The 23595-nt window shown below is 46.8% G+C and overlaps 1 protein-coding gene across 1 annotated transcript in view; it reads right to left on the bottom strand.

The window, feature by feature from the left end:
• F5 (coagulation factor V) overlaps positions 1-23595 on the bottom strand; it is a 1375529-nt gene that overhangs the window by 883760 nt on the left and 468174 nt on the right. Inside the window, exon 9 of the mRNA XM_069636481.1 lies at positions 17549-17651. Coding sequence (XP_069492582.1) covers positions 17549-17651 — 103 coding nt within the window. The remainder of the gene's footprint in view (positions 1-17548; positions 17652-23595) is intronic.

Consider the following 23595-nt stretch of genomic DNA (forward strand, 5'->3'; position numbering starts at 1 on the left):
AACTTTACCACTATGCCAAATTACAGGTGACCCAAAATTCAGCTGTAATTCCTCCAGTGGAGTTATCTCCAGCAGAAATACCTCCTGCGGTAAATCCACCAAGAATCAGCCGAAACAGTGTCAGGCTAATTCCTCAGACGGAATTACTGCCAAATATCTAAAACCCATTACCGCAAGATTACAAGTTCAAAAACATCAGAATTACCTAAAAAAATCAGGGTTAATTCCTCCAAAAACACAGCACAATTACCTCCACATAAATGGTGGAGGTAAATGCATACAGGTGTTACAAATCAGGGTCCAGGTGCACTTGATGCATTCAGATGGCGTATAAAAGGCCCACCCCCAACACACATCCAAGCAACATGCACCCACAAGCAGACGTAGATTACGGGCTCCACAACCTGCTACTCTACATTGAGCTACAGCAGTATGCTGGACCGCAGCAGTGAAGGAGACAGGCACAACCAAGGTGTAGGTGACGCATGCAGCGGAGGGCACCAATACCACATGTCCGACCATCCCCATGGACACTCACGGACAGTCAATTAGTCACCTTATACAGACCGGACCGTCCAACCATCGCCGACCTGCTCACCCTGACACAGGCACATCTGCAGAGTGCCATTTCCATCTGAACAGCCATCCCCCGCTGCTGAAGTTTATGGCTGTCTTACATTTCTGTGGCACAGGTGCCTTCCAACACACAGTAGGGGTACTGCATGGCGTTTCTCAGCCCACATTTTCAAAGGTGCTGGACAAAGTCCAGGATGCCCTAATGATGTACGCACATCTGCACATCTCCATGCCCATCACACAGGCACAGATGCATGCAGCCAAGGAAAGGTTCTACAGCATTGCACATTTCCCCAACACCATTGCGTCATTGGACCTCCCCCATGTGGCGTTGGTACCACCCCAGGCACAGAACAGGCATGCCGCAACCGGAAACAATATCACTCGATGAACGGGCAGATGACCTGTGATGCTGATCTCACCATCAGTCACTGGTGTGCCTGATATCCTGGGGCCACACATGATGCACTGATTATGCGCAACAGCACCCTGCCTGCATACATGGAGAGGCACAGAGGACAGTACACCTGGCTCGTGGGTAAGTAGCACTCAGATCTGACTGCCAAAAGCACTGACATACACCTGGGGCACATAAGCAGCATTAAAGTGAATGAACCACAACTCCCGTGATGCAACAATAATACCCAGAATAGGACTAGCACCCTGACAGACCCACCCCAGGACACAGTCTTCACACATGTGATGACACAGGGCATCCAGCCATGGAAGGCAGGACCACGCAACCAGGTCAACGTACAACCCATTTAAGCATATCCATGTACCCTATATTGTGTACTGCCACACCAGAGCTGACCAATGCATTGCCAATGTCACACCAGTGACAGACTACACATGACTGACGACTCCCACAATGCGTTGACTGCAAGGTAGCCATGTTGCCCATGTGCCAACAACCCTGATGCACACAAGGTGCCCCGTGCCCATCCACTGAGACATGCACATAGGGGTATGCACGTCAGGACTATGCACTTGTTCCCCGGACCACACACCTCCAAGTCTTACACAGTCCACTCATATCTTGCAGGTGACGCTGGATACCCGCAGTTGCCATTGATAATGAACCCCGTGCAAAACTCTGCTACACCACAGGAGATGACCTATAATGAGGCACAGAGGAGAACAAGATCATGCATTGAGAGGACATTTGGCCTTCTGAAATTCAGGTTCAGGTGCCTACATCACACAGGCAGTACACTGATGTACATGTCCCGGATCCTCTGACTGGTGAGACACAGGCTTGCATTGCATGTCACTGTGCTCCTGCAGAGACGGTCAACTGACAGTGACAACCATCTCGAGGACCCTTGGATGCAGTCACGCATGGCCTCAGCATGCCCCAAGTGTTCCTGTGCAATGGCGTGCATTTCTGCCTGCCTCTGTTCCATCCGGTCCAGATGGCCCCAGTTGGCCTGGAGTGTGGGGTCAGGCACTGGCGGTGGTGTTTGCATTTGGTCATTTTCCTCGTGCTGGTCATGATGCTGAGCATCCCTGGCCTGATCGTCAGATGAGTCCTCTGCATAGCGCAGGGCACTGTGGAAATCATGCTGGGGTGGTGGTGTGTGCAGTGGGGAGAGGCCGCGCAGGGGGACAATTCAGGTGAATAATGACGGACGGGGGAATGTAGGTGGCTGGATGCAGGTAAGGCACCCTCATAGTGGTCTACATCCATGCCTGCAATGGCCTGCTGTGATTGCTGGCTGTCATCCTCACCCTGACCCACCTGTGCATCTGCAGTTGGACCTGATGTGGCACTGTCCTGGCATCTTTGTGGTGGCACAGATTGCCCACCCGTGGACTGTGTTGGTCCCATGGGCTTGTCTGTCTGGGTGTCCGTAATGTCTGTCGTTGGCCTGATGCACTTGTGCCTCTTCTTGGGTGGCACACTCCCACTCCATGAACTGCCTTGGCCTGTGTGCTTGCTGGTAGTGGTTGGTGCTGGTGTCGTGGAGGGTCCAGCCTCCTGGGACATTTCCTGGGTGTCTTGAGTTCCTGTCGGAACAAACTGACATGTGCATTACCACATTGCTGCTGAGGTGCTTGGCAAAACAACATTCATTGCCACTTGTACTATGTCGTCACTGCATGTTGGGCCTCCTGGGGACTCGCATCATGTGTCGGCCACTGTGTACATGGCATGCATTGCGTCTGGATGGCCAGATGTGTGTTGGCCATCTTCATTTGGAGATGCATCCAAGGGATTAGTTGGGCTAGGGACTGTCCTGTACAGTGGTGCGTCTGGACTGTTGGTGGCAGGTATCTGGTGGTGCAGTCAGGTGGGTGGAGTGCATTTGGTTGTGTGTGGGTCAGGTGGGCATGTTGTCAGATGTGTACTCCTCAATGTGTCAGTACATGAGCTATAGTAGCCAAGGGGCTTGTGGCTGCAACACAACTATCAACAGTTGTGCATCCATGGGCAGGGCCAGGTTTTATAGTGGCTATGTTGGATGTGCTTGGGTGTCATGTGAGGGGGTGGTCCTGTGGGCACTGGTTGCTGTAAATGTGGCCTGGTGCCTCAAATGGATGGTGATTGCTTGCTGGGGGTCACGTCACTTGCTTGCATGGCAGTGTGTATGTTCGAGCATGCCTGCAGGGTTATCCATTCAGGGATGTGTCACTGTGGTACTCAACAGATTCAGCTTTGCTGCTGGCCCCCAGCACTGCCGTGTCCACGCCCTCGATCCCGACCATGTGCAGTATCCCACTGACCATCTCCTCACACTGAGTCAGTTGCATGGGTTCCACTGTGCCACCTCCAGTGGCAGTTGTCTCCCTGGCGGTGGATGGAGATGAGGCTCCTGACCCTGGCCATGAAGTAATTCCACCTCTTCTTCATGTCCTCAACATCCAGTTGGACGTGCCCTACGGCCACCACCTTGTCCCTGATTTCAGACCATATGTTGTTTTTGCGCTGTTGGCTGGTCTTCCTGTTCGATGCCCCATATAGCTCATCAGAGTTGGTAACCATTTGCTCTGCCAACACTGTGAGCTCCTGCTCACTGAATTTGGGCTTCCGCTGCCTCATATTGGGCACCCTGCCTTTGCCCTTTCCTGTGGACATGTTTGGCCTTAGCTGGGTGTCTGAATGGCACTCCTATATTGAGATATTCGATGGATTGTAATTTTCAAAATGGCTGCTGTGGAGCTTCCTTTTATAGCAATGACGAATTTCCACCAGTGGAATTTCCGCTGACCGCCATGCCGGTAACGGTAATTTTGCCATTTCTTAACAGAATTTCGTCGTACCATGGGTTGTTCAGGGTTAACTCTGCTGGGCGGAATTACCGTTACCGCCATTGGTGTCTGCGCGCGTCCACCAGGTTGTAATTCAGCAGTAATTCCGCTGGGATGCATGGCTGTAATGGTAATTCTGGCTCTGCAGGATTACAGCCGACCTCGTAATGAGCCCCAATGACTCTTATGGCTAATGCATGACCTACATATTGCCCTCAGGATGCCATCCCAGCCTGTCTAGCTAGAGACCATGCCACTGCTCTGCCCCTAAGGGTCACTACTATTATTAATCTTCCTCTCCCCAAAGATATCGTCCAAAAATCCCTAAACAAGTGGTCCGATGCCATTATCACTCAATAGCTGCCCTGCCTTGTATCTCTGAGGGGCTTTCAAAGGTGATGATCCCCAAATTGCAGAGCTTCGTACAGCTTTGTACAGGAAGAGGATTTCTTTGACATCGCCCAGTCTGGCTTTTGGCCAAGACATGTGTGATGAACCCTATGGAGTCATCAATAATTTCACAGAGACGACCTCCTCCCATGTGGCCAGCGGATGGAAGCCACTACCTGATCCAGAGCACTGGGGGCGGTTATATATGGGAGGATCACATGGGAGGAGACAACCTCCGGGGAGATGTCATGGCATCATCGGGTGAGACATGGTATCCCCCATTCTCCCTTGAAGATAACCTTCCCAATTCCAATACCATTATGGCCTACTGTCATACATCTACTCACTCCCCTCTAGAGAATAGGGAAGCCCATTTGCCCAGAGCTGCAGACCAATTCCCCACTTTTGGTCTATCTTGCGAAACCTTTGAAAATAATTATTTAAGTTATCAGAACCAGTTTGCAACAATGGACACCATATTCCAGAATTCTCAAAATACTGGGACGAAGAAGATCAATCAAAGAATGCAGATTCAAGGAGACAGCTAGTCCAGCGAGCGCTCTAGTATTCGCTCACGTGCACCTGAGCCCCAGGAAGTTCAAAAGGCAGAGGCTAAAAGTCTGCGATGTCTACTGATGCCAGGAGAGAGCGAAACCTCTCTTTGAGAACTGGGATGGAGAAATGCTGGAGCCGGCATGGTGGAGCCAGGCGGCTCGCAGATGAAACTAGAAGCTGCTGCTCCGGGATATGCTGGTGGAACACCAAGAGCTGGTGAGTGACTACGGGGCGTTCGCAGGTAGTTAACAGCACTGCTTCACGTACCGGAGCCGAGAAGGAAGCAGACCCGATCCATGGAAGCCATGAGAGATGGAGGAAAGAAGCAGATGCAATTGCACAAGGAAACAAGCAGAAAACAACAAGGAAACAGGCAGAGTTCCTGGTTTCTCCCACGGCTGACCGTGGGAGCATCCAGGAACGCCGTTCAGAGCCAGTGAATCTGGCCAAAGATAGTGGGGGTGCTGGGGGGTGTCGGCGAACATGCCGGATACAGAGAATTGTATGCAATATAACAAAGAGAGTGAAAGAGAGCAAAAGGGCATATTATTTGAAGGGAAAGAAACTATGTATGTAACCCTTACAAATATATGAATGCAACATAACAGAGAGAGAGAAAGAAAGTGAAAGGACATATTATTTGAAAGGAAAGGAACCAAGTAATAGAACCCTTAAGAATATATGAATGGGTGCAACACAAGCACATAGAAAACCAGAGTTAGATAATATATCAAGAAGATTAATTATCCAATGCAGTTGATGCACAATTCTGGAAAAGGACAAAAGCCCATGATTACAAGTGTGTGAGAACAAGAAGCCCTGGCAGGAGAGTATACCAGACAACTGCAAGTGGTTGAGAACAAGAAGCCCTGGCAGGAAAGTATACGAGGCAATTACAATTGTATGAGATTAAGAAGCCCTGGCAGGAGAGTATACCAGGCAGTTAAAAGTGTGTAAATGCAGGAAGCCCGGGCAGAAGAGTAAACCAGGCCCTTACAAGAAGTGGACAAGATCCAAAGAAGCCCTGAGGGGGAAATATCTGGACTAGACAAAGGATTCTGATAACAAGTTGAAGAGAAAAGAGACAAAGTGATTAAGTCAAACAAGTTATTTTCGTAAAGGTAACCATTGGCCAAGAAAGGCCCAGAGAACTGTTATTTGTAAACTCCTCAAGAACAAGGAAGTATCCAGGGGATGGGAACCACCCTCTGGAACAAGGCACATTGTTCTTGAAGAACTTTTCTATTGAAACCATTAATTCTTTCTTTTATGAACATCTTTCCGCACCATCCATGGTTAAAGAAGTTTTCCCTTCACCTTAGTGTAAAGTTTATAGTCAAAATAGAACTTTGGACACAGGACGATTTGATTTGGACATTCTGACACAGACAGATTCTTAGTTTTTGGTTTAGGTAGGGAAATGACTCTTAGAACAGGACTTTAGTGCTCTCCCCTTGCTTTGTTTAACTGTTTGCAGTCCTTTTCGGCTTTTACTTCCTCTTTGGGCGATTTCTAAGTGCAAATAATAAACTGTTGTTTGCCTGGATGCTGCACCCTTAAGTGAGTATTGCGGCTGCTGCAATATTTATTCAAATTTTCTTTTTGGAAAACACTTATGCTAGCCTGATTCCAGGCAGCCTCAGAAATTTACTAATAAAAGAACTCATAAAAATGAGAGAGACAAAATGAAATATTAATTATTAATCAGAGATATGTTTACTCAATAAGGAACTTAGCATCTCTCCTGATGAACCACGAGCATAAGACGTGGGGAAACACGTGTTGAGAGGCAAAAAACTATCAGTTTGTGAATTAATGTTTGGAAAAAAGGATATTGCATGCTATTAATGCAAAAAATAAATATTACTTAAAAGTGAACTTGCTGGTGTGACGGATATATTATTTTGCCTGAAGTGCAATCCACATAAGTGCTCTCTCTTTGCGCCTGGAAAGAGTGGCTTAGGATAGGCTGCCTCAAGTGGAACACCTCCAAAATTGAGGTTCTTCTGCTTGGACCACGTCACCTGGTAAGTACTCCAGTCCAGTTGCCCATTCTTCCAAAACATTTTGGTTTCCATTCTACCACAAAGTAAAGACTCTCAGAATCTCCTGGGAGGCCAGTCGTAGCCTGGATGATCAGTACAGAGCTGTTGTCAGAGATTACTTTTTCAAGCTTTGTCAAATACGCAAAGCCCTTCCATTTACTTGGATGGATTCTCCACTCACTTATAAATTCAAAGTTAGACTACGCCAACTCCTTTTATTTGGGACTCCAATGCTCACAAATCCATACCCTGTAGAGCACCCACAATGAAGCAGTTTACTTAGTTTTATCTATATTTCACTCTCAGTAGATCTCGGCTTGGCTCCCGGTCCATCAACGCATCATCTTCAGGATTCTGTTTTCAGTGTTTAGATTATTCTATGGTGTAGCACCTCCCTATCTGGCAGACCAAATCTAGATTTAGCAATCTACTAGATTCTGGAAGTAGCACTGGCTATTTCAAAGCCAGAGGTGAAAAAAGATTTGCGGTACAGGCTCAACCACTATAGGATCCCCTTCAAGCTCCTATACGCTAGATCTCTGACTTTATGACCTTTAGAAAAATAAACATATTTGATTAACTATGTGATAATTGCATAGCTCAGATCTGTTCTTCAGCTGACTGCAAGTAGAATCAATTAACTTTCTGGTCTTGCACATTATAAGAATCAAAATTAATCTATCGACCGAGGGATGGGACCTTTAACAAAAACACATCAACCTGTTCTTTCTAACAGGACGAAAAGTCAATGTTCAGCATTATATTGCCTTGCTGGTTAGAACCAACTCTAAAAAAAAGACACTGAACTCCACTAAAAACTGAGCAACGAAGATAGTTATATAACTAAACTGATCTGAAACATCAAAGGTCTTAGATGAATAGTTAGAAAAGGAACAATGACTAACATGCCAATAACTCAAGTTTTGACATAACTATAGTGTTGTCAGGAATAAAAGAAACATACTGGCAGAAGATGAACATCACTAAAAAGGGTCCTATATCCCAACGTCAGTTAAAACTGGTAACAGGTCTATTTGTGAAAAAGCAGAAGACCCCCAGGAAACAGGAAAATGGACCTATGAGAAAGTAAAACTGTTAGGAGGAGATGATCACTGAGTTTTCAAGTAGGCATAGGGCATGCTGTAAAACCAGAAAATGGTGCTAAGACTACCTGCAAGAAGTTTCAAAATACAGGGATGTGTCCAAAACGCAAACTACAGCAAAACACTCTGATACAGACTAAGAGGCCACATACTCAAAACAGAAACTGCCCAACATAGATTCAGCAAGAAATTCAGAATGACCTGGTGTTAGGCAGAATTGCAGGCAATACCCTCTGGGACCACTAAACACAATTAGGACTACAGGTGCTAGCCAAACAAACCTTTGGTATAAGTCTGTACCACACAGTTTTTGGTAGCGAGCTGAGCAGCCAGGCTTATCTCAAGAGTGAATGTGAGCAGTACAAGTAGTTACACAGAGGACTTTCAATCACAGTGGTTCAAGTAGACACTTATACTCAAGGTTTCTTGGTAAAAACGCTTAGTAATGTATTACACAATCATTTAGAAAACATTTCACTAGAAGAAGACAACTTAATATTATATACCCATAAACTTCAATACAAAATTATAAGCTTTTGAGACAGTTTGAGCTCCCCTGAAATAGGAGCCAAATGGCAGTTCAGTTACTTAGCAGTGAGCAAAAAGGACAAAAGTAAGTAGAATAGATCACATATACTTTCTAGGCAGTGCAAATAGTTTCAGTTCAACAGAGGAGTTCAATTCAAGTCAATAGGCGAGGCCAAAGTCAATGGGCTAGTGTTCTGCATAGGAAAGAGCAGTTCTGGTATCAAACGGTAAAGTCTTTGCAAAAGTTCTCAGAAGTAGTTTAGACAAAAAAGGATCATTTGTTGGGTCACAAGCTGATTAGGCCTGCAAGTTGGAAAAGGTTCACAAACTTTCACAGCGAGAGTGGCCTTCTCTCAATCGGGTTGGCACAGTACCTTTTTATGAAGAAACAAATGTTGCTGAAGTCGTGGTTCCTGGCAGGTCCTGCAGATCTTGCTGTTCCTGAGCCTCAGTCGTGGGGACAAAAGGGAGGACGTCGGGGGACTCCTGCACTGCACGGGATCGTTGAAGAAAGCAAACAAGATGGAGTCACTTCAGTTCCAGTAGCTGTAGATTCAAGAACACAAACTGGTGTCCCTCTAGCTAGTTAATCCTAACCAGCCTTGAGAATGGTATCCAGGTGTCTTATGAGTTGATTGGTCCCACCAACTCAAAGGAAGAAGCCGTCCTTGAAGGAGCATCTCTGTTGAATGGAGATTGGAAATTCGGACCAGCAGCAGGGCTTCACCAGGCAAATCAACGGTCCAGGAGTTGTAGCAGCCGTCCTCTTCCAGCTCGTCTTCGGTTCTTTCGTTCCAGTCCAAGAGACTCGCCTTTTACACAGTTTTATCCCTTTCATTTCAGCCTAGCTGTCACTCCCCCAGCAGGGTGGTTGTCCTTGCCCGACAGTCAGCCAGGCAATCATGTGGGTCTCCTAGGAGACTAAGCACAGGAGTTTCAAGCACCTCCCTCACTTCCTGCCAACCTCACACACTCAGATGCCAGAGGCAGTCCTCAGTCCTGAAGCCCGCCAAAGGCACATGAACAAAGGGACCAAACCTGGTTTGGCGCGCAGAGACAAACACTAGAAGGACCTTTCCAAAAAGAAACGGCGAAAAAAGAAGACCGGGACCAGTTTAAACAAAGGGGTTCAAGGCGCCATCTTGAAAAACATGGCTCCCATGATTTTTAGCTACCGGTGTTCGCAGTCGGGAAAATTCATGGTAGTTCATTGTAAAACCACTGCCACCAGCCTTTTCAATAGGAAAGGGTAGCATTTGACTGCTACATGAATATTTAGACACAGGGGATACTATGTAACACCTCAGCACTCCATTGTATAATGGTGTGTGCTGGGTCTATGAATTTGTAAAGACTAGTAAAGTCAATTCACTTTACATTCTCTGGAAAACAGTAGTTTATCCCAGAGAAGGTATTTAAACCTTTGGGAAGCCTAAACAGACATCCCTGTGTCACTGCATCGAAGGTGCTGTGCAACACACATGAAAAGAGTATGCCTATGGAGTCATCTAAAACTCCATAATCAAAAGAACACATATGTAAAACACACATCAAAATACATGAAAGAGTAGGACAAAAGGCTGACACTCTTTCCAGGTAAAAAATTCAAGTCCTCAAAATCCAGCAAAGTCTCTAAGGTGAAGGGACCTAACACTTTTACGAGAATTCTCACTAACACCTGGGAGAAAAAGAGACATTTACTGCACTTCTGCCTGGCATAGAATTGAATACAGAAAACCTTTTCCCTGCACTGTTCAAAAATAAACAGGACACATATCCGAGCAAGATATTAGGAGCAAAGTTTGCCCTGTCCTCCGAAAATCCAGAAAAAAGACACATAGGACAGTCAAATGTACTCAAGTAAAAACAAAATTACTAATCACCTACCACATGACTTAATTTTACCAATACCTTTCTGACCTGTCACTTAAGAAGATATGTGTGAGGGGGAGCTGTTGTGCGCCGAACAAGGTGGCCGCCTAATCTGTGAGCTCCGTGGCTGCCAATATCCTGTGCTAAAGAATCCTGCTGAAGGCTGCATCTGTCGTGTTCCAAGACACTGAAAACAATTAGCTGAAGTCTCCGGGAGTAAGATGTTCCAATCCCGAGCGCAATCGGACCCCAGATCCTACAAAACAAGCGGCTGCACTGTCCTCCCTAACGGCTGAGCCACAGCATGCCAAAATCATTCCCTGGCTGGTGTCCCTGCAGTGGACTGGAGGAACAGCACGTTCAACCCGACTACCGGCAGCACATCATCCTAAGTGTGGTCCGAAATACCCAGCAGGATTGCCGGGGGCGGTGGAGAGCACAGCTGGGTCAAGGACCCCACCCGCTGCATCGGTGGTTCCCGAGAGAGACCACTCTGGGCCCCTCCCCATAGCCAGGTGCTGTCAGCGGGTGCCCAGGGGCCAAAGACCCGCTCTGAGCGACGACCGTGACACTGCCCAAGAGAGTGCAGAGACCACGCTTGCGCCGCCTTGCTGCCCAGTGGAGGGAGGCAGCCAGGGAGGAGGCACGGACAAGACCGCCGGCCAGGAGACATTGAGGCTGGAGGTGAGGGAGCTGCCCGGTCGGTCCACTGCGGGCTACCCCCCTCCCTGCCTGCTCTTGCTGTCGGGCGGGGACTGCTCACCGGCAAGGCGCAGCAGCTCCTGCCTCGGCAGGATCCTAAGACCCAAGAGGGGTGTCAGCGGGGGAGCAGCATGGCAGAGAGCAGGGGTCGTGCTCACGGTGCCCCCGCTCACCCGACAGCAGAGACTGCGACCTGCCTGGCATCAACGAGGTACGTGCGGGAGCAGAGGGCCCCCACCCCTACAAGTCTGCTCACGGGGTGGCGTGGGGAGGCGCAGGCCCCACCCTCCGCCAGCCTAGCCGGCTGATAACTGTGCTAAGACCCAAACCAGCGGGGAGAGGGAGTCGCGGTCACGCCCATACAATAAAGTACGCTGCAGGGAACAGCTACAACTCATTATTAAGAGTCCTACAATTGCACACAGCCTACAGAACGGACGCAGCCTCCTTCCCCCGGGGTGGACCGAGTGAAAGTGCAGGACAACACTTGTCTCCGGGCGACCATCTACCACTGACCATACCCCCTCACACTCTGTCTATCACCAGGACCACCTTTGAGCACCAGATCCCTGGAACTCCATGGTGAGGATCTGAGAGAACACTCCATTCCCTCTGGGCAGGGTTGCCCACCAGTGTCATATCCAGAAACATATACCTAAGCCAGGATCTCAGACCCCCTACTCTACGATCCACAACATCCTCCCCCACTGTGCTGCAGAAGACCAAGGAACCAACACACAGGCATGATGGGAGGATAGAAAAATAAGAAGCGGGGACCCATGGACGCATTTGCCAATACCACCACGCTGGACCCCGATCTCGACCCAGCACCCCTCCCCAAGTGCTCCACATCAGACCCCTCAGAACAAAACATGATCCCTTATATGGCCGCGATGGAGAGAGGGTTTGCGGCAATCAACACTAAACTAGACGACATAGGCGACAACATCACGTCCATCGGAGCAGATATCAGGAAGGTTAATTCCAGAGTCGCTGAGGCAGAGGATAGGGTTTCCACCCTCAAAGACACGTCCATCACACAAGGCAAAACCATAGATCAGATCCAAAAGGATATCAAAACCATCCAGAACAAATGCGAGAACCTAGAATCCCGCTCACGCCGCAACAACATAAGGGTGGTTGGGGTGGCACAGCGCAAACTTAACACCTCCATGGAACACTTCCTCGAAGATATACTCCATTCCCTGTTCCCGGAGGCATAGTTCTCGAAGCAGTTCCTGGTCGAAAGAGCACACAGAACACTTGCTCCCCCACCTAAACCAGGAGCTCCACCCTGAACAATTGTAGCAAGAATACTTAACTACCGAGACCGCAATATCATCCTCCGGCTAGCACGTGAGCAAGCTCCTCTGTCCTACGACTCCAACCGTGTCCACATATATCCAGACTTTTCATCAGGGGTACAGGCAACGAGGCGCTCATTTGATACAGTAAAAAAGGCGCTTAGGGAAAGGAAAATAGTTTATGCAATGCTATTTCCAGCTAAGCTGCGCATACAACACGCCGGTAGGACACAATTCTTTGAGACACCCGAGGAGGCCATGTCATACCTGGAACAACACATTCCGGCAGTGCAGAATGGAACCTGAAGTCAGAATCCTGTACGATCAAGCATCAAATCAGAAACAGAACGATAGTGCACCAGTAAGATAGCCTAATACAGCCATGACTCGGGAGAGGGGAAAGGGCCATGCAGCCCCCCTCACATTTCAAAGTTGCATATGGTTCACAGGGATACACCACCCGATAGGGGGGATGGTGAGGGTGGGGGGTGGGACGAGTTACAGGCCTGTTGCCTGGATAGAACTGGTTCCTCGATGAAACACACACTTGTACCCATGAATGCAAACAAAGGTTCCAGTCGGAGAGAAGTTACTACAGTTACCTGTTTTTGTTATAAACTGAAAAAACTGGCACCAACAGTGGGGAAAGAAAGTCGTTGCAAAATCACAAGTGCAAGAGCTATACAAACAACTGTGATTAATGATGAATCAACAAATGAACAAAAGTACAAGACTCCTGTCTTGGAATGTCAGAGGCCTGATCAACCCGATAAAAGCCAGAAAAATCCAAGCATATGCTAACAGACATAAGATTGACATTCTCCTACTACAGGAGACCCATGCCACTGATCGAATTACTGGTTCACTGTTCCGCTCATGGGGTCCACAAACATATGCGACAGACTACTTGTCACAATCGAGGGGGGTGCTAACTGTAATCCACCGCAGACTCAGACTGCAAGTGTCTAAAACCAGGATAGATACTGAAGGCAGGTATGTAATAATATGGGGATCAATGCAGGGGCACGAAGTAATTATCATCAATACGTACGGTCCCAACATAGACTCTCCGGAATTTTATCAGAAAAGAATTGCACTTATAATGCCAACAGACGAAGCAAGAGTGATTTGGGGAGGCGATTACAATACTATTCCCGACCCTTCACTAGACAGGACGTCCACAACCCAGCGAGCGGACTCAAAGGCTGCATTAACCATCAAACAAGCCAAGACCATGCTGCCACTCTCAGATGTATGGAGGGAATTGCACCTCCTCACCAGGGACTACACATTTCATTCATACGTACATGGGTCGAGCTCCTGTATTGACTACTGGCTCTGCTCCACGGAATGCATTCCAGACACAAGAGAATGCACAATACTGCCCCGAATATTGTCAGATCATTCCCTGATTGTCTTGGAGATCCAGATAGGAGAAACTATACAGGCCCACCGCACATGGAGAATGCCCCCAGATCACCTACGAGACGACTCGCTACTAGAACAACTACGGATAGACGTGACAGACTTCTTTGAACGCAATCAGGAATCGGTCAGTTCCCGCGCCACGGTCTGGGAGGCCTTCAAAGTGTGGCTGAGGGGACATCTGATCTCCAAAGTCCATGGCACACTGAAAGAAATATGAATCCAACTGTCCCGAACCGAGGAATACATCAAGGAAACGGAGAAGACATACACAGACTTTCCAGGCCCAAGAACCCTAGCCCTGTTACACGATGACCTGACTGAATTTGCATCCTTGGCAGGACGTGAGGTATGGTATATGACACAACCTACCAAAGCCAGAAGATATGGAGTAGGAAATATGTCTGGTAAGATGCTAGCCAACCTAATAAAAGCTGAATACGGACACCGACAGATCACCAGCATAACGGACAAAGCGGGTGTGACACATGTGGATCATCTGAGGGTGAACAAGGAATTCCAGAGGTTTTATACAGAGCCCTACACAAACTCAGACCAAGTTAGAACGGAGGAGTTGCAACAATACTTCAACTCCTTCCCTCTTCCCACACTGACACCAGACGAGAGAGCCAACATTGACCTCCCCCTGAATCTGGAAGACGTAAAGCAAGCAATCAAGGACCTAAGGGCGGGTATAGCACCTGGGTCGGACGGTATACCCTCAGAACTCTACAAGACCCTCACTGAGGAACTCGCCCCAAGAATGCTAGAGTTATGGGAGAAGTCCATGGAGAGGGGAACTCTGTCGGAATCTATGAGAGAAGCCATTATCTAGCCATTATCAAGCCTATTGAAACCCCATAAACCTCCTCAAGACCCTTCCTCATATAGACCACTATCCCTAATCAAGGTGGACACCAAAGTTTTTGCCAAAGCCATAGCTAATAAACTGAACCCATATATGTTCAAATTGGTACACCCTGATCAATCCGATTTCATACCAGGCCGATGTACAGCTCTAAACCTGCCGAGAACCCTCAAGCGAAGACAGTTGCGGTTAGACTTGACGCGGAGAAAGCGTTCGACTCCATATCATGGAAGTTCATGCACGCCATACTACAAAAAATGGGGTTCGACTTAGAATTTCTCCGATCCATAAAGGTGTTGTATTGTAACCCCACCGCCAGAGTAAGGACCAATAAAACGCTGTCGCCCAGCTTTGATCTACAAAAGGGCACTAGACAAGGCTGCCCCCTTTCCCCTCTAATTTTTGCATTAACAATTGAAGGAATGGCAGCATACCTACGTTTCAGACACTCCTGGAGAAGGATCCGAATTATGGGGACACCCCAGTTCATCTCACTCTACGCCAACAACACTATGTTTTACCTCAGAAATCCCGACACTAATCTAGCATCCATCATGCAGGACATTGAAGTCTTCACAAAATACTCCGGATACAGGGTAAACCAGGCTAAGTCGGAAATAATTCCCATGTCCAGCTCTACTACCAGATCCGCAACCATGGAGGGCTTTTGGTGGTCCCCCACCAGTGTTTATACCTGGGCATTATAATGGCAACAGATAAGCGTACCCTGTATACCAACAATTATGCGCCGTTCCTGACTCAGCTAGAATACAAGCTCAAATCATGGGCTAAGCTGCCGCTGTCCTTGTACGGACGCATATCCTTGCTCAAAATGGTGGTGGTGCCGAAGTTATTATACCTGTTCAGTGGCATCCCAATGTAGCCAGGCAGAACATTTTGTGATACACTACAAAAAATGGTGTCCCCAGACTAAGTTGGACAAAACTATGCGAGAGTTATGATACCGGCGGGCTGGCGGCCCTGACTTTCTTCTATACTATTACTCCGCACAGGCATACTTTGGCAAATACTGGAATAACACTGCAGAACAATTTGCACATATACACGCCGAAGAGTTTTCAGCCTCTCCCATCAATCTGCAGAGTATGATATTCGCTAGAGTCACAGAGGAGAAAGTGCTGGCAGATCCGCTATCTTCAACATTGCGAGCATAGACATGGATACTCAAAAGAGTGGGATGTGACACTCCGTACTGGCCGCACCTACCGCTGTGGGACTACCCTGCACTTGAACCCACTATGGACCGTACCATATAAAGAAGATGGGACCCAAGAAAAAAGCCAAAATCGGAGATCTATTTCCACAGGGTCGATTTCTTACTGCCGCAGAAATCCAAAATAGAACGGGCCCTGGCCTATTCACAATCCTACAATATCAACGCATGAAAGCAGCCTGCATGAAGATATGGCCATCCTTCCCGATTGCACCACCTATACATAAATTCTTATTAGACATTCGGACACAAGAACGATTCACCAGCAATGTCTCCACAATGTACAAAATAATACAACACAACACTCCATCCAAAAATTAAATGAAAAGCAAATTGGAGAGAGATCGGAACACGGCGATCAACAAACAACAATGGGTTAAAGGGATGGTCTAGTAAAAAATGTTATTTAAAAAATAGATAGGCAACATAAAAATAAATACTAGCATTCTCTGTTTTAAAACTTCCTATGTAAAATGTTGAGCTATTCAAGCTCAAAATTAGCAAAAGCAAGCACATGGGCGCATCCATTTTGTGAAATGGAGGCCCTCCTGTGCTGGCTTTTGCTTTTGCGGCACTAATGAAGGAAAAGCCAGTCAGCTGTGGTAAACAAAAGCTACCGCTGGGTGGCTTTCCCTTCATTAGTGCTGTAGGCGGAGGACGGGGACCGGAGACCAGAGCAGGAAAGCTGCAGCTGAATCTCAGTAAGTGCAATTTATTTATTTTTTTTAATAAGCACTAGCTGCAGTTTTTTTTCTAAGTTTTCCGGGCTGGAGGAGCCCGGAAAACTTAGAAATAAAACCGCAGCTTTAAAAACGTATTTATGTTTGCGGTCGCTTTTGAAGCGACCGCAAACATAAATACAACGTTATTGTGTTGGAAAACGCTGCGGTCATAATCTAGATGTAGAATTAATTTAGAAAATGTGAAAAGTCCACCACAGGGTGTTCTGCTGAAAAAACTAGCCGCACGGTCAAGAGTTTACTCTGCGTGTTTTCTTTTCAAATCCTACCAAAGCAACACATCCCTATGCATATCAAAGCTAATAGTCATATAAAAACCCGTTCTAAAATCTCAAAACAAAGAGTCAACATCTCAAATAGCCAAACATAACCAATTACATTTGTGATCTAATATATCTATAAACCATAAAATAAAATAGGTACTATGGTTGTAGATGAAGGGATTTACATTAGACTATTGTATATCTACTCTGGACTGTTAACAGTAAAATACAGTTTTATAATTTAACCATCATATATCGAATGCACACGAAGAAACACAGAGCAAATGGTACTCAAAATCTCCACTTCTACACCTTTTAGTCAGAGCACTGCAAAATGTGGACACTGATATGTATGGTTTGTAATTTTTACTCTTTGATAAAATAGCAATCGGTTTTAGAAGTTCGGGATGCACACCACCACTAAAACTGAGTTTATTTTTGATTTTGAAGAGTGACCACTTTAATGAAAAATATTTATGCCAGGTCAAATTTATTTTTGCTATAACCACATTTGCCAAAATAATATGGACCACAACAAAAGCAGTAAATAAGTCTATCTTACACAAAAAGCATTAACATATTCATGCATGTGTTCCATGATTTCATTTGGTTAGTTAAGCCATTATGCATATTGACAGCTCATGACTTGAAACACAGACCGCACCAACAGAGCAATGCACTTCTCCAATACCTCTGAGATCCTGGGGGTAGATAGCACCTTCCATGGCCTTTGGTATAGACACTCCATGGGGATAAATGCTGTAAGGCCTAGTAGCCATATTCTTGAATATGATCTGTAGATATAAAATGCACCAAGTGTAAGTTCAGCATATCACTGAATACTACACTACATTTTTGAAAACACACTTGTTTTTATATGTAATGTTTACAACTGGCTATATCCGCATTCAAATAACTAAAAGTAAACAACACCCACTGAAAGACACAAGGATTATTCACCAAAGGAAGGCTGATTGTTCAAAACATTAATTGATCAGTGTATATACATACATACATACATACACACACCCATATATGTCTAATCAGTGAACAAATGTTGTTTAACAGAAAATATGGTTGAAGCGCAAAACAACAGAAACCCAAAAAAGCCATAACTCACCTAATGCATTGCTCATGAAATCACCCATGAGCCTACATATTACATCAAAATGTTACCTTCATGAGATCATTGATGACATCACAAATTGTGTCATCCGTGATGGATGGGCATTACAACAAAGAATCCTGACTCGTTCTGAGGGCAGAGGAGAGTTACATAGGACACAATTTACAGACACCCATTCCTCCTTTCAGAAAAGGTCAGCCTAAATCCTCCCCAATCCACCAGTCAGTTAGTGCAGGTTAGTTATGGATGGCCTATCCCTGCCGAGAACCCCAGTGAGATCCTGCAGAACAATGATAAGGCAACCCTTCCCCAAATGAGAGAGCCAGCAGGTCTCTTTACACAAACCTCCAACTCCAGTTAGGAAAAATGACTCCCTTTAAGGAAAAACATTTACATTCACTAGATAATCGTATTGTGTACTGTAACATTGTTAAAACGTCATCTGGAACACAAGGGAGGTCATTTCAACCCTGAACAGGGACATTGGATGATTCAGAGAGTCCCATGGATACAATGTTACAGGCTCAATATTTTCCAAATAGGCATATATATTCTGAGGGAAAACAAAGTTACAGAAGCAATGTTACATTTTTTCCGAACATACAAACTAGTAAAAGAATTAAAGAGTATAAAAAGCTTACCCAAGGTGTTTCCAGAATTTAATTTGACACTGGGAGACAAGAAGTTCTCAGTACAGCACAAGCAGTACAGGCAAGGAACAAAAGAGATTTACTGGTTTCCAAGATGGCGGAAAGGGCAATTGTAGATTTGGACCCAGCCCTTAAGCCCAAAACAGCCCAATGTGCCCTTAGAGACAACAACCAATCCCAGCCCACAGCCAATTACAAGGCACAGGTGCAGCCCATCACTGAAAGATCCACCCAGAGTGAGGAGGGAACACAGCATAAAAGCACCCAATCCCAATTGCCCAGTGCAGGAGTGGAAGAATCTGTATGTGTTCAGAGGAAGAAGCTTGAGTGAAGCAAATGGAGAAAAGACTAGAAGTCCGAGGCAAGGAGAAATGTTTGGAAGAAGGAGAAGTTGGAATGACAGAGGAATTTGGATAGACCTGTGGGTAGAGGAGAGAGAAGGCTGGTGAGTGAAGAATTAGAGGGGAATAGTTTAATATGAAGAACTAGTATTGGAGGAATGAGGTGGTAACAGTGGGTGGTAGAAGTGACAGTGTTATTGAAAGGATGGAGGTGGTAACAAGAGGAGGTGGAAGTGGAGGCAGTATTAAGAGGATGTAGAAGGTGGTAGAAGTGAAGGTAATATTGAAAGGATAGGGGCAGTAACAGTGGGTGGGAGTCAAGGTGGTATTAAAGGGAACGAGCAGGTAACACCACGTGGTAGAAGAGACTGAATAAGTGAAAAGAATGAGGTGGTAACTGTAGTTGGTAGAAGTGAAAGTGGTAGTGAGGGGAAGGAGGTGGTTATCATAGGAAGCAAAACAAGCACTAAGGAGGAGGTTGACAAATGCCCTGAGGAGAGGACAAGATGTGGGAGGACTGTAGTTGGAGAGGTCGGTCCTGATACAAGTAGAAGCAATTTTGAGGCAAGTGGGGTAGAAAAGACTGGGGGAGATGGTTGAAGCACAGATCCAGCGAGAGATGAGGAATAAGTGATGATTGCTTAGAGGAAGAGTATAAGAGCTGGTAGGAGGAAGTGGATATAGTCAGCACACAAAAGGAGGAACTGATAAAGAGAAAGAAACTACAAGAGGAGGATCAGAGAAGGGATAAGTCAGTCAGCGTAGACAGGTTCCAGTGGGGGCCAGGTTAGGCCCAGGCAGGCACAATCGGTGGGAGGAGTTATGACAGCAGGACACGGAGACTATCATAGGAGTAGAGAGGCATGGGAGAGAAACAAGAAGACACACTACGTGAGTCAGGAAGCCAGAGATCTCTCTCTCTCCTAACAGTTCTGAGAGAAGCCTGCATGCCACCTGCTGCCCAGTGGCACAGCTAGTCTACTATTCCTTGTGGTTTGGGATACCCAGAAACACACACCTAGTTCCAGCAAGCCCTGCGTTTGGGATCCCTTAAACCTGCAATGCCAGGAGCCGTCTGGACCAAAGGAGATGTCCTCAAGGTCCTCAAGGGGGACACCGGTAACCAAGAGGACAAAGAGGCTTCATCAAGAGTGAGAACCTGGACTGGTGTGGTGTATCTTTCCAGGTTTAAGAAACAGATAATCTGAAGACCCTGTAGTTGAAGGCTTAGCTGGACCTACATTCGTTCCAAACCCCATAATTTGTTTAAGTGGAAGACACTTGACTTACTTGATTTTAATACATCCGTTTAACTTAATCCACTGCCTTGGTGTACTTCTTGGTCCCAGCCATGTGGAAGAACTAGTTACTCTTACCTTGTAACGTTCTTTCGATGGGATGTTCCTCCGACGTATTCCTTATCTTAGATAGAAATCCTTCAGCTTTGCTGGCCTCGGAAAATTTTTTCGCCAGAGGGCGCTGCGCGTCGATGATCGCCGAGTCGATGACCCTCGACGGCCTCCGTGCCGACGTCGACGTCATCCTGCCTATAAAGGCCGCGCGCAGCGTCCGTTGCTCAGTTCCGTTTTGTAGTCCCCAGTAATGTTTTTGGATTAGACTAATCACCTTGAAGGAGCATAGGCTGCAAACCCACAGGAAGTCATACTGCGGGGATGGATGGGAGGGTCGATAAGGAATACGTCGGAGGAACATCCCATCGAAAGAACGTTACAAGGTAAGAGTAACTAGTTCTTCGAAGGGATTGTGTCCTCCGACGTATTCCTTATCTTAGATAGACTCCCATAGCAGTGGTATTGTGACTGGAGGCGGGAGTAATAAAAGTTATGTTACCCTTCCAGAATGGACAGAGTGTAACACAGCCTTGCCGAATCTAGTTTCTTGACTAGAGGAGGAATCCAGGCTATAGAATTTGGTAAATGTATGTGCGGACGACCATGTGGCAGCCGCACATATATCTCGAATTGGCACCCCTCTTTGAAGGGCTGAGGATGTTGCGATACCCCTGGTAGAATGAGCCCTTAGATTTTGAGGAGGCTCCTTTCCTGCCAATTTGTAGCACTCCAGAATGGCTAAAATAATCCATCTGGAGATGGTTTGTTTTGTTATTGGAAGGCCCAACTTATGTCCTGCATAACCTACAAAGAGTTGGTCTGCTTGTCTGATCTTAGCCAATCTGCTGATATAGAAGCTCAAGGCTCGCTTAGGGTCCAGCCTGTGCAGTCTCTCTTCCTCCTTCCCCGGATGAGGAGGAGGGTAGAAAGAAGGTAATATAATCTTCTGAGTGATGTGAAACTCCGAGACTACCTTCGGGAGGAAGTTAGGCTTCACCTGAAGAACAACTTTGTCCTTGTAAAAGATTGTATGTGGAGGTTTACACGATAAGGCTTGCAACTCGCTAACCCTTCTAGCAGATGTCAATGCTATTAGCAAAACAGTTTTGAGGGTGAGAAGCTTCAATGAACAAGAGTGTAGTGGTTCAAAAGGGGCACCCTTTAGGAAGTTTAAAATTAGGTTTAAATCCCATAAGGGAACTTGAAAAGGTTTCGGGGGATAAACATTAGTTAATCCTTTTAGGTATTGTATTACCAATGGAATTTTGAAGTATGAAGGCTCCTCTGCAGTGCGCTTAAAGATTGATAGCGCTGCGAGATAGCCCTTAATTGTGCCAACCTGTAGGCCTGAATTAGCCAGGTAAAGTAAGAATGACAACACCATAGGTGTACCACAAGAAAAGGGTTCAATATTCTTTTCTCTGCACCAGCTGCAAAATTTGTTCCAACGGCAGCGGTATAGAGTTTTAGTTGCCGGCCTTCTGGCCGAAAGCAACACCTCCATAACATCATCCGGAAGGTCCCAATCCTTGTACCTCAACCTTTCAGACACCAAGCGTGAAGGTTGAGGGTCTTGATGGCTGGATGGAGAACCTGACCTTCCTTCTGCGAGAGAAGATCCTCTCTGTATGGCAGTCGAATTGGAGGGCAGATGGACATGTCTAGAAGGTCCGGGTACCACGTTCTCCTGGCCCAATCCGGGGCAATTAGGATCATGGTCTTCCGAAACCTTCTCAACCTCCTGATCATTTGAGGAATGACAGGGACCGGAGGGAACGCGTACAGAAGTGGGAACTCCCAGTCCACTACGAACGCATCTCCTAGAGCTCCTCTCGGAGGAAATTCCCTTGAGCAAAATCTGTCGCACTTCCTGTTGATACTGGTGGCGAACAGATCCACTTGAGGGGTTCCCCAAAGGGCGAAGATCTCTTGAAGGACTTCCTGAGCTATCTCCCACTCGTGAGAGACTGTGCTCTGCCTGCTCAGAGCGTCCGCTGTCAAGTTCTTCTCTCCGGCTAGGTGAATTGCCGATAGAGAGATTCCTTCCTGAATTGCCCAAAACCAGAGCTGCATCGCCTCTCTGCACAGTGGTAGTGAGCCTACGCCTCCTCTTTTGTTGAGGTAGTGCATGGCCACTGTATTGTCCGTCATTATTAGGACGTTTCTTCCCCGTACAGACGGCAGAAAAGCCTTCAGCGCTAGTCTGATGGCTCTCAGCTCCAACAGGTTGATATGTAGTCTGGACTCCGATGGAGACCAACGACCGCTGATGGTCAAGTCGTTGGCGTGAGCTCCCCACCCCGTGAGTGAGGCATCCGTGACTACTGTTATCTCCGGCCATGGTTGCCAAAACATTTCTCCTTTCAGGATGTTCTCCCGACAGGCCCACCACTGAAGGTCTCGGGCTACTTTGACCGGGATCCGAAGGAGATCTGTCATCCTTCCTGAGAACTGTGACCACTGAGTTCTCAGTGCCCACTGGAGGGATCTCATTCTCAGGCGAGCCTCCGGCACGAGGAATATGCAGGATGCCATGAGGCCTAGCAACCTCAGAAAGTCGTAGGCTGGGAGATATTGGGCATTCTGAAATCTGATGACCATCTGCAGAATATCTCGAGCCCTCACCTCTGGTGGCAAGGCTTTTCCCAGGGAAGTGTCCAGGACTGCTCCAATGAATTGGAGTCTCTGTGATGGTATCATCTGTGACTTCTTTAAATTGAGGGAGAAGCCCAGCTTGTGAAGGAAGTGGCAAACATAATCTAGTTGTCTCTGAGCCTGTTCCGAAGATACAGCTCTGATCAACCAATCGTCTAGGTAAGGGTAGACATGAATCCCTTCCCTCCTTAGACTTGCAGCCACAACCGACATTAGCTTGGTAAAGACCCTCGGGGCGGAGGTTAGCCCAAATGGCAGAACTCGAAATTGATAATGAGAGCTGCCAATTGCGAACCTCAGGTATCTCCTGTGCCTGGGATGGATCGGCACATGGAAATAAGCGTCCTGGAGGTCTAGAGATACCAACCAGTCCTGAAGCTGGAGGGCCTGAAGGATCTGAGAGAGAGTCACCATCTTGAACTTGTCCTTTCGGAGGAATTTGTTCAATTCCCGTAAGTCTAAGATGGGTCTCAGTCCTCCGTCCTTCTTCGGTATTATGAAGTAGGGGGAGTACCAACCCTTGTTCCTTTCCGCTACAGGTACCAGTTCTATGGCACCTTTCTCTAGCAGGTCTAAAACCTCCTGCAAGAGGAGCGGATCTGGAAGCTTCAAAG

The sequence above is a fragment of the Ambystoma mexicanum genome, chromosome 7p, assembly GCF_040938575.1.
Source record: "Ambystoma mexicanum isolate Mex_15411 chromosome 7p, UKY_AmexF1_1, whole genome shotgun sequence".
Classification (NCBI taxonomy): Eukaryota; Metazoa; Chordata; class Amphibia; order Caudata; family Ambystomatidae; genus Ambystoma; species Ambystoma mexicanum.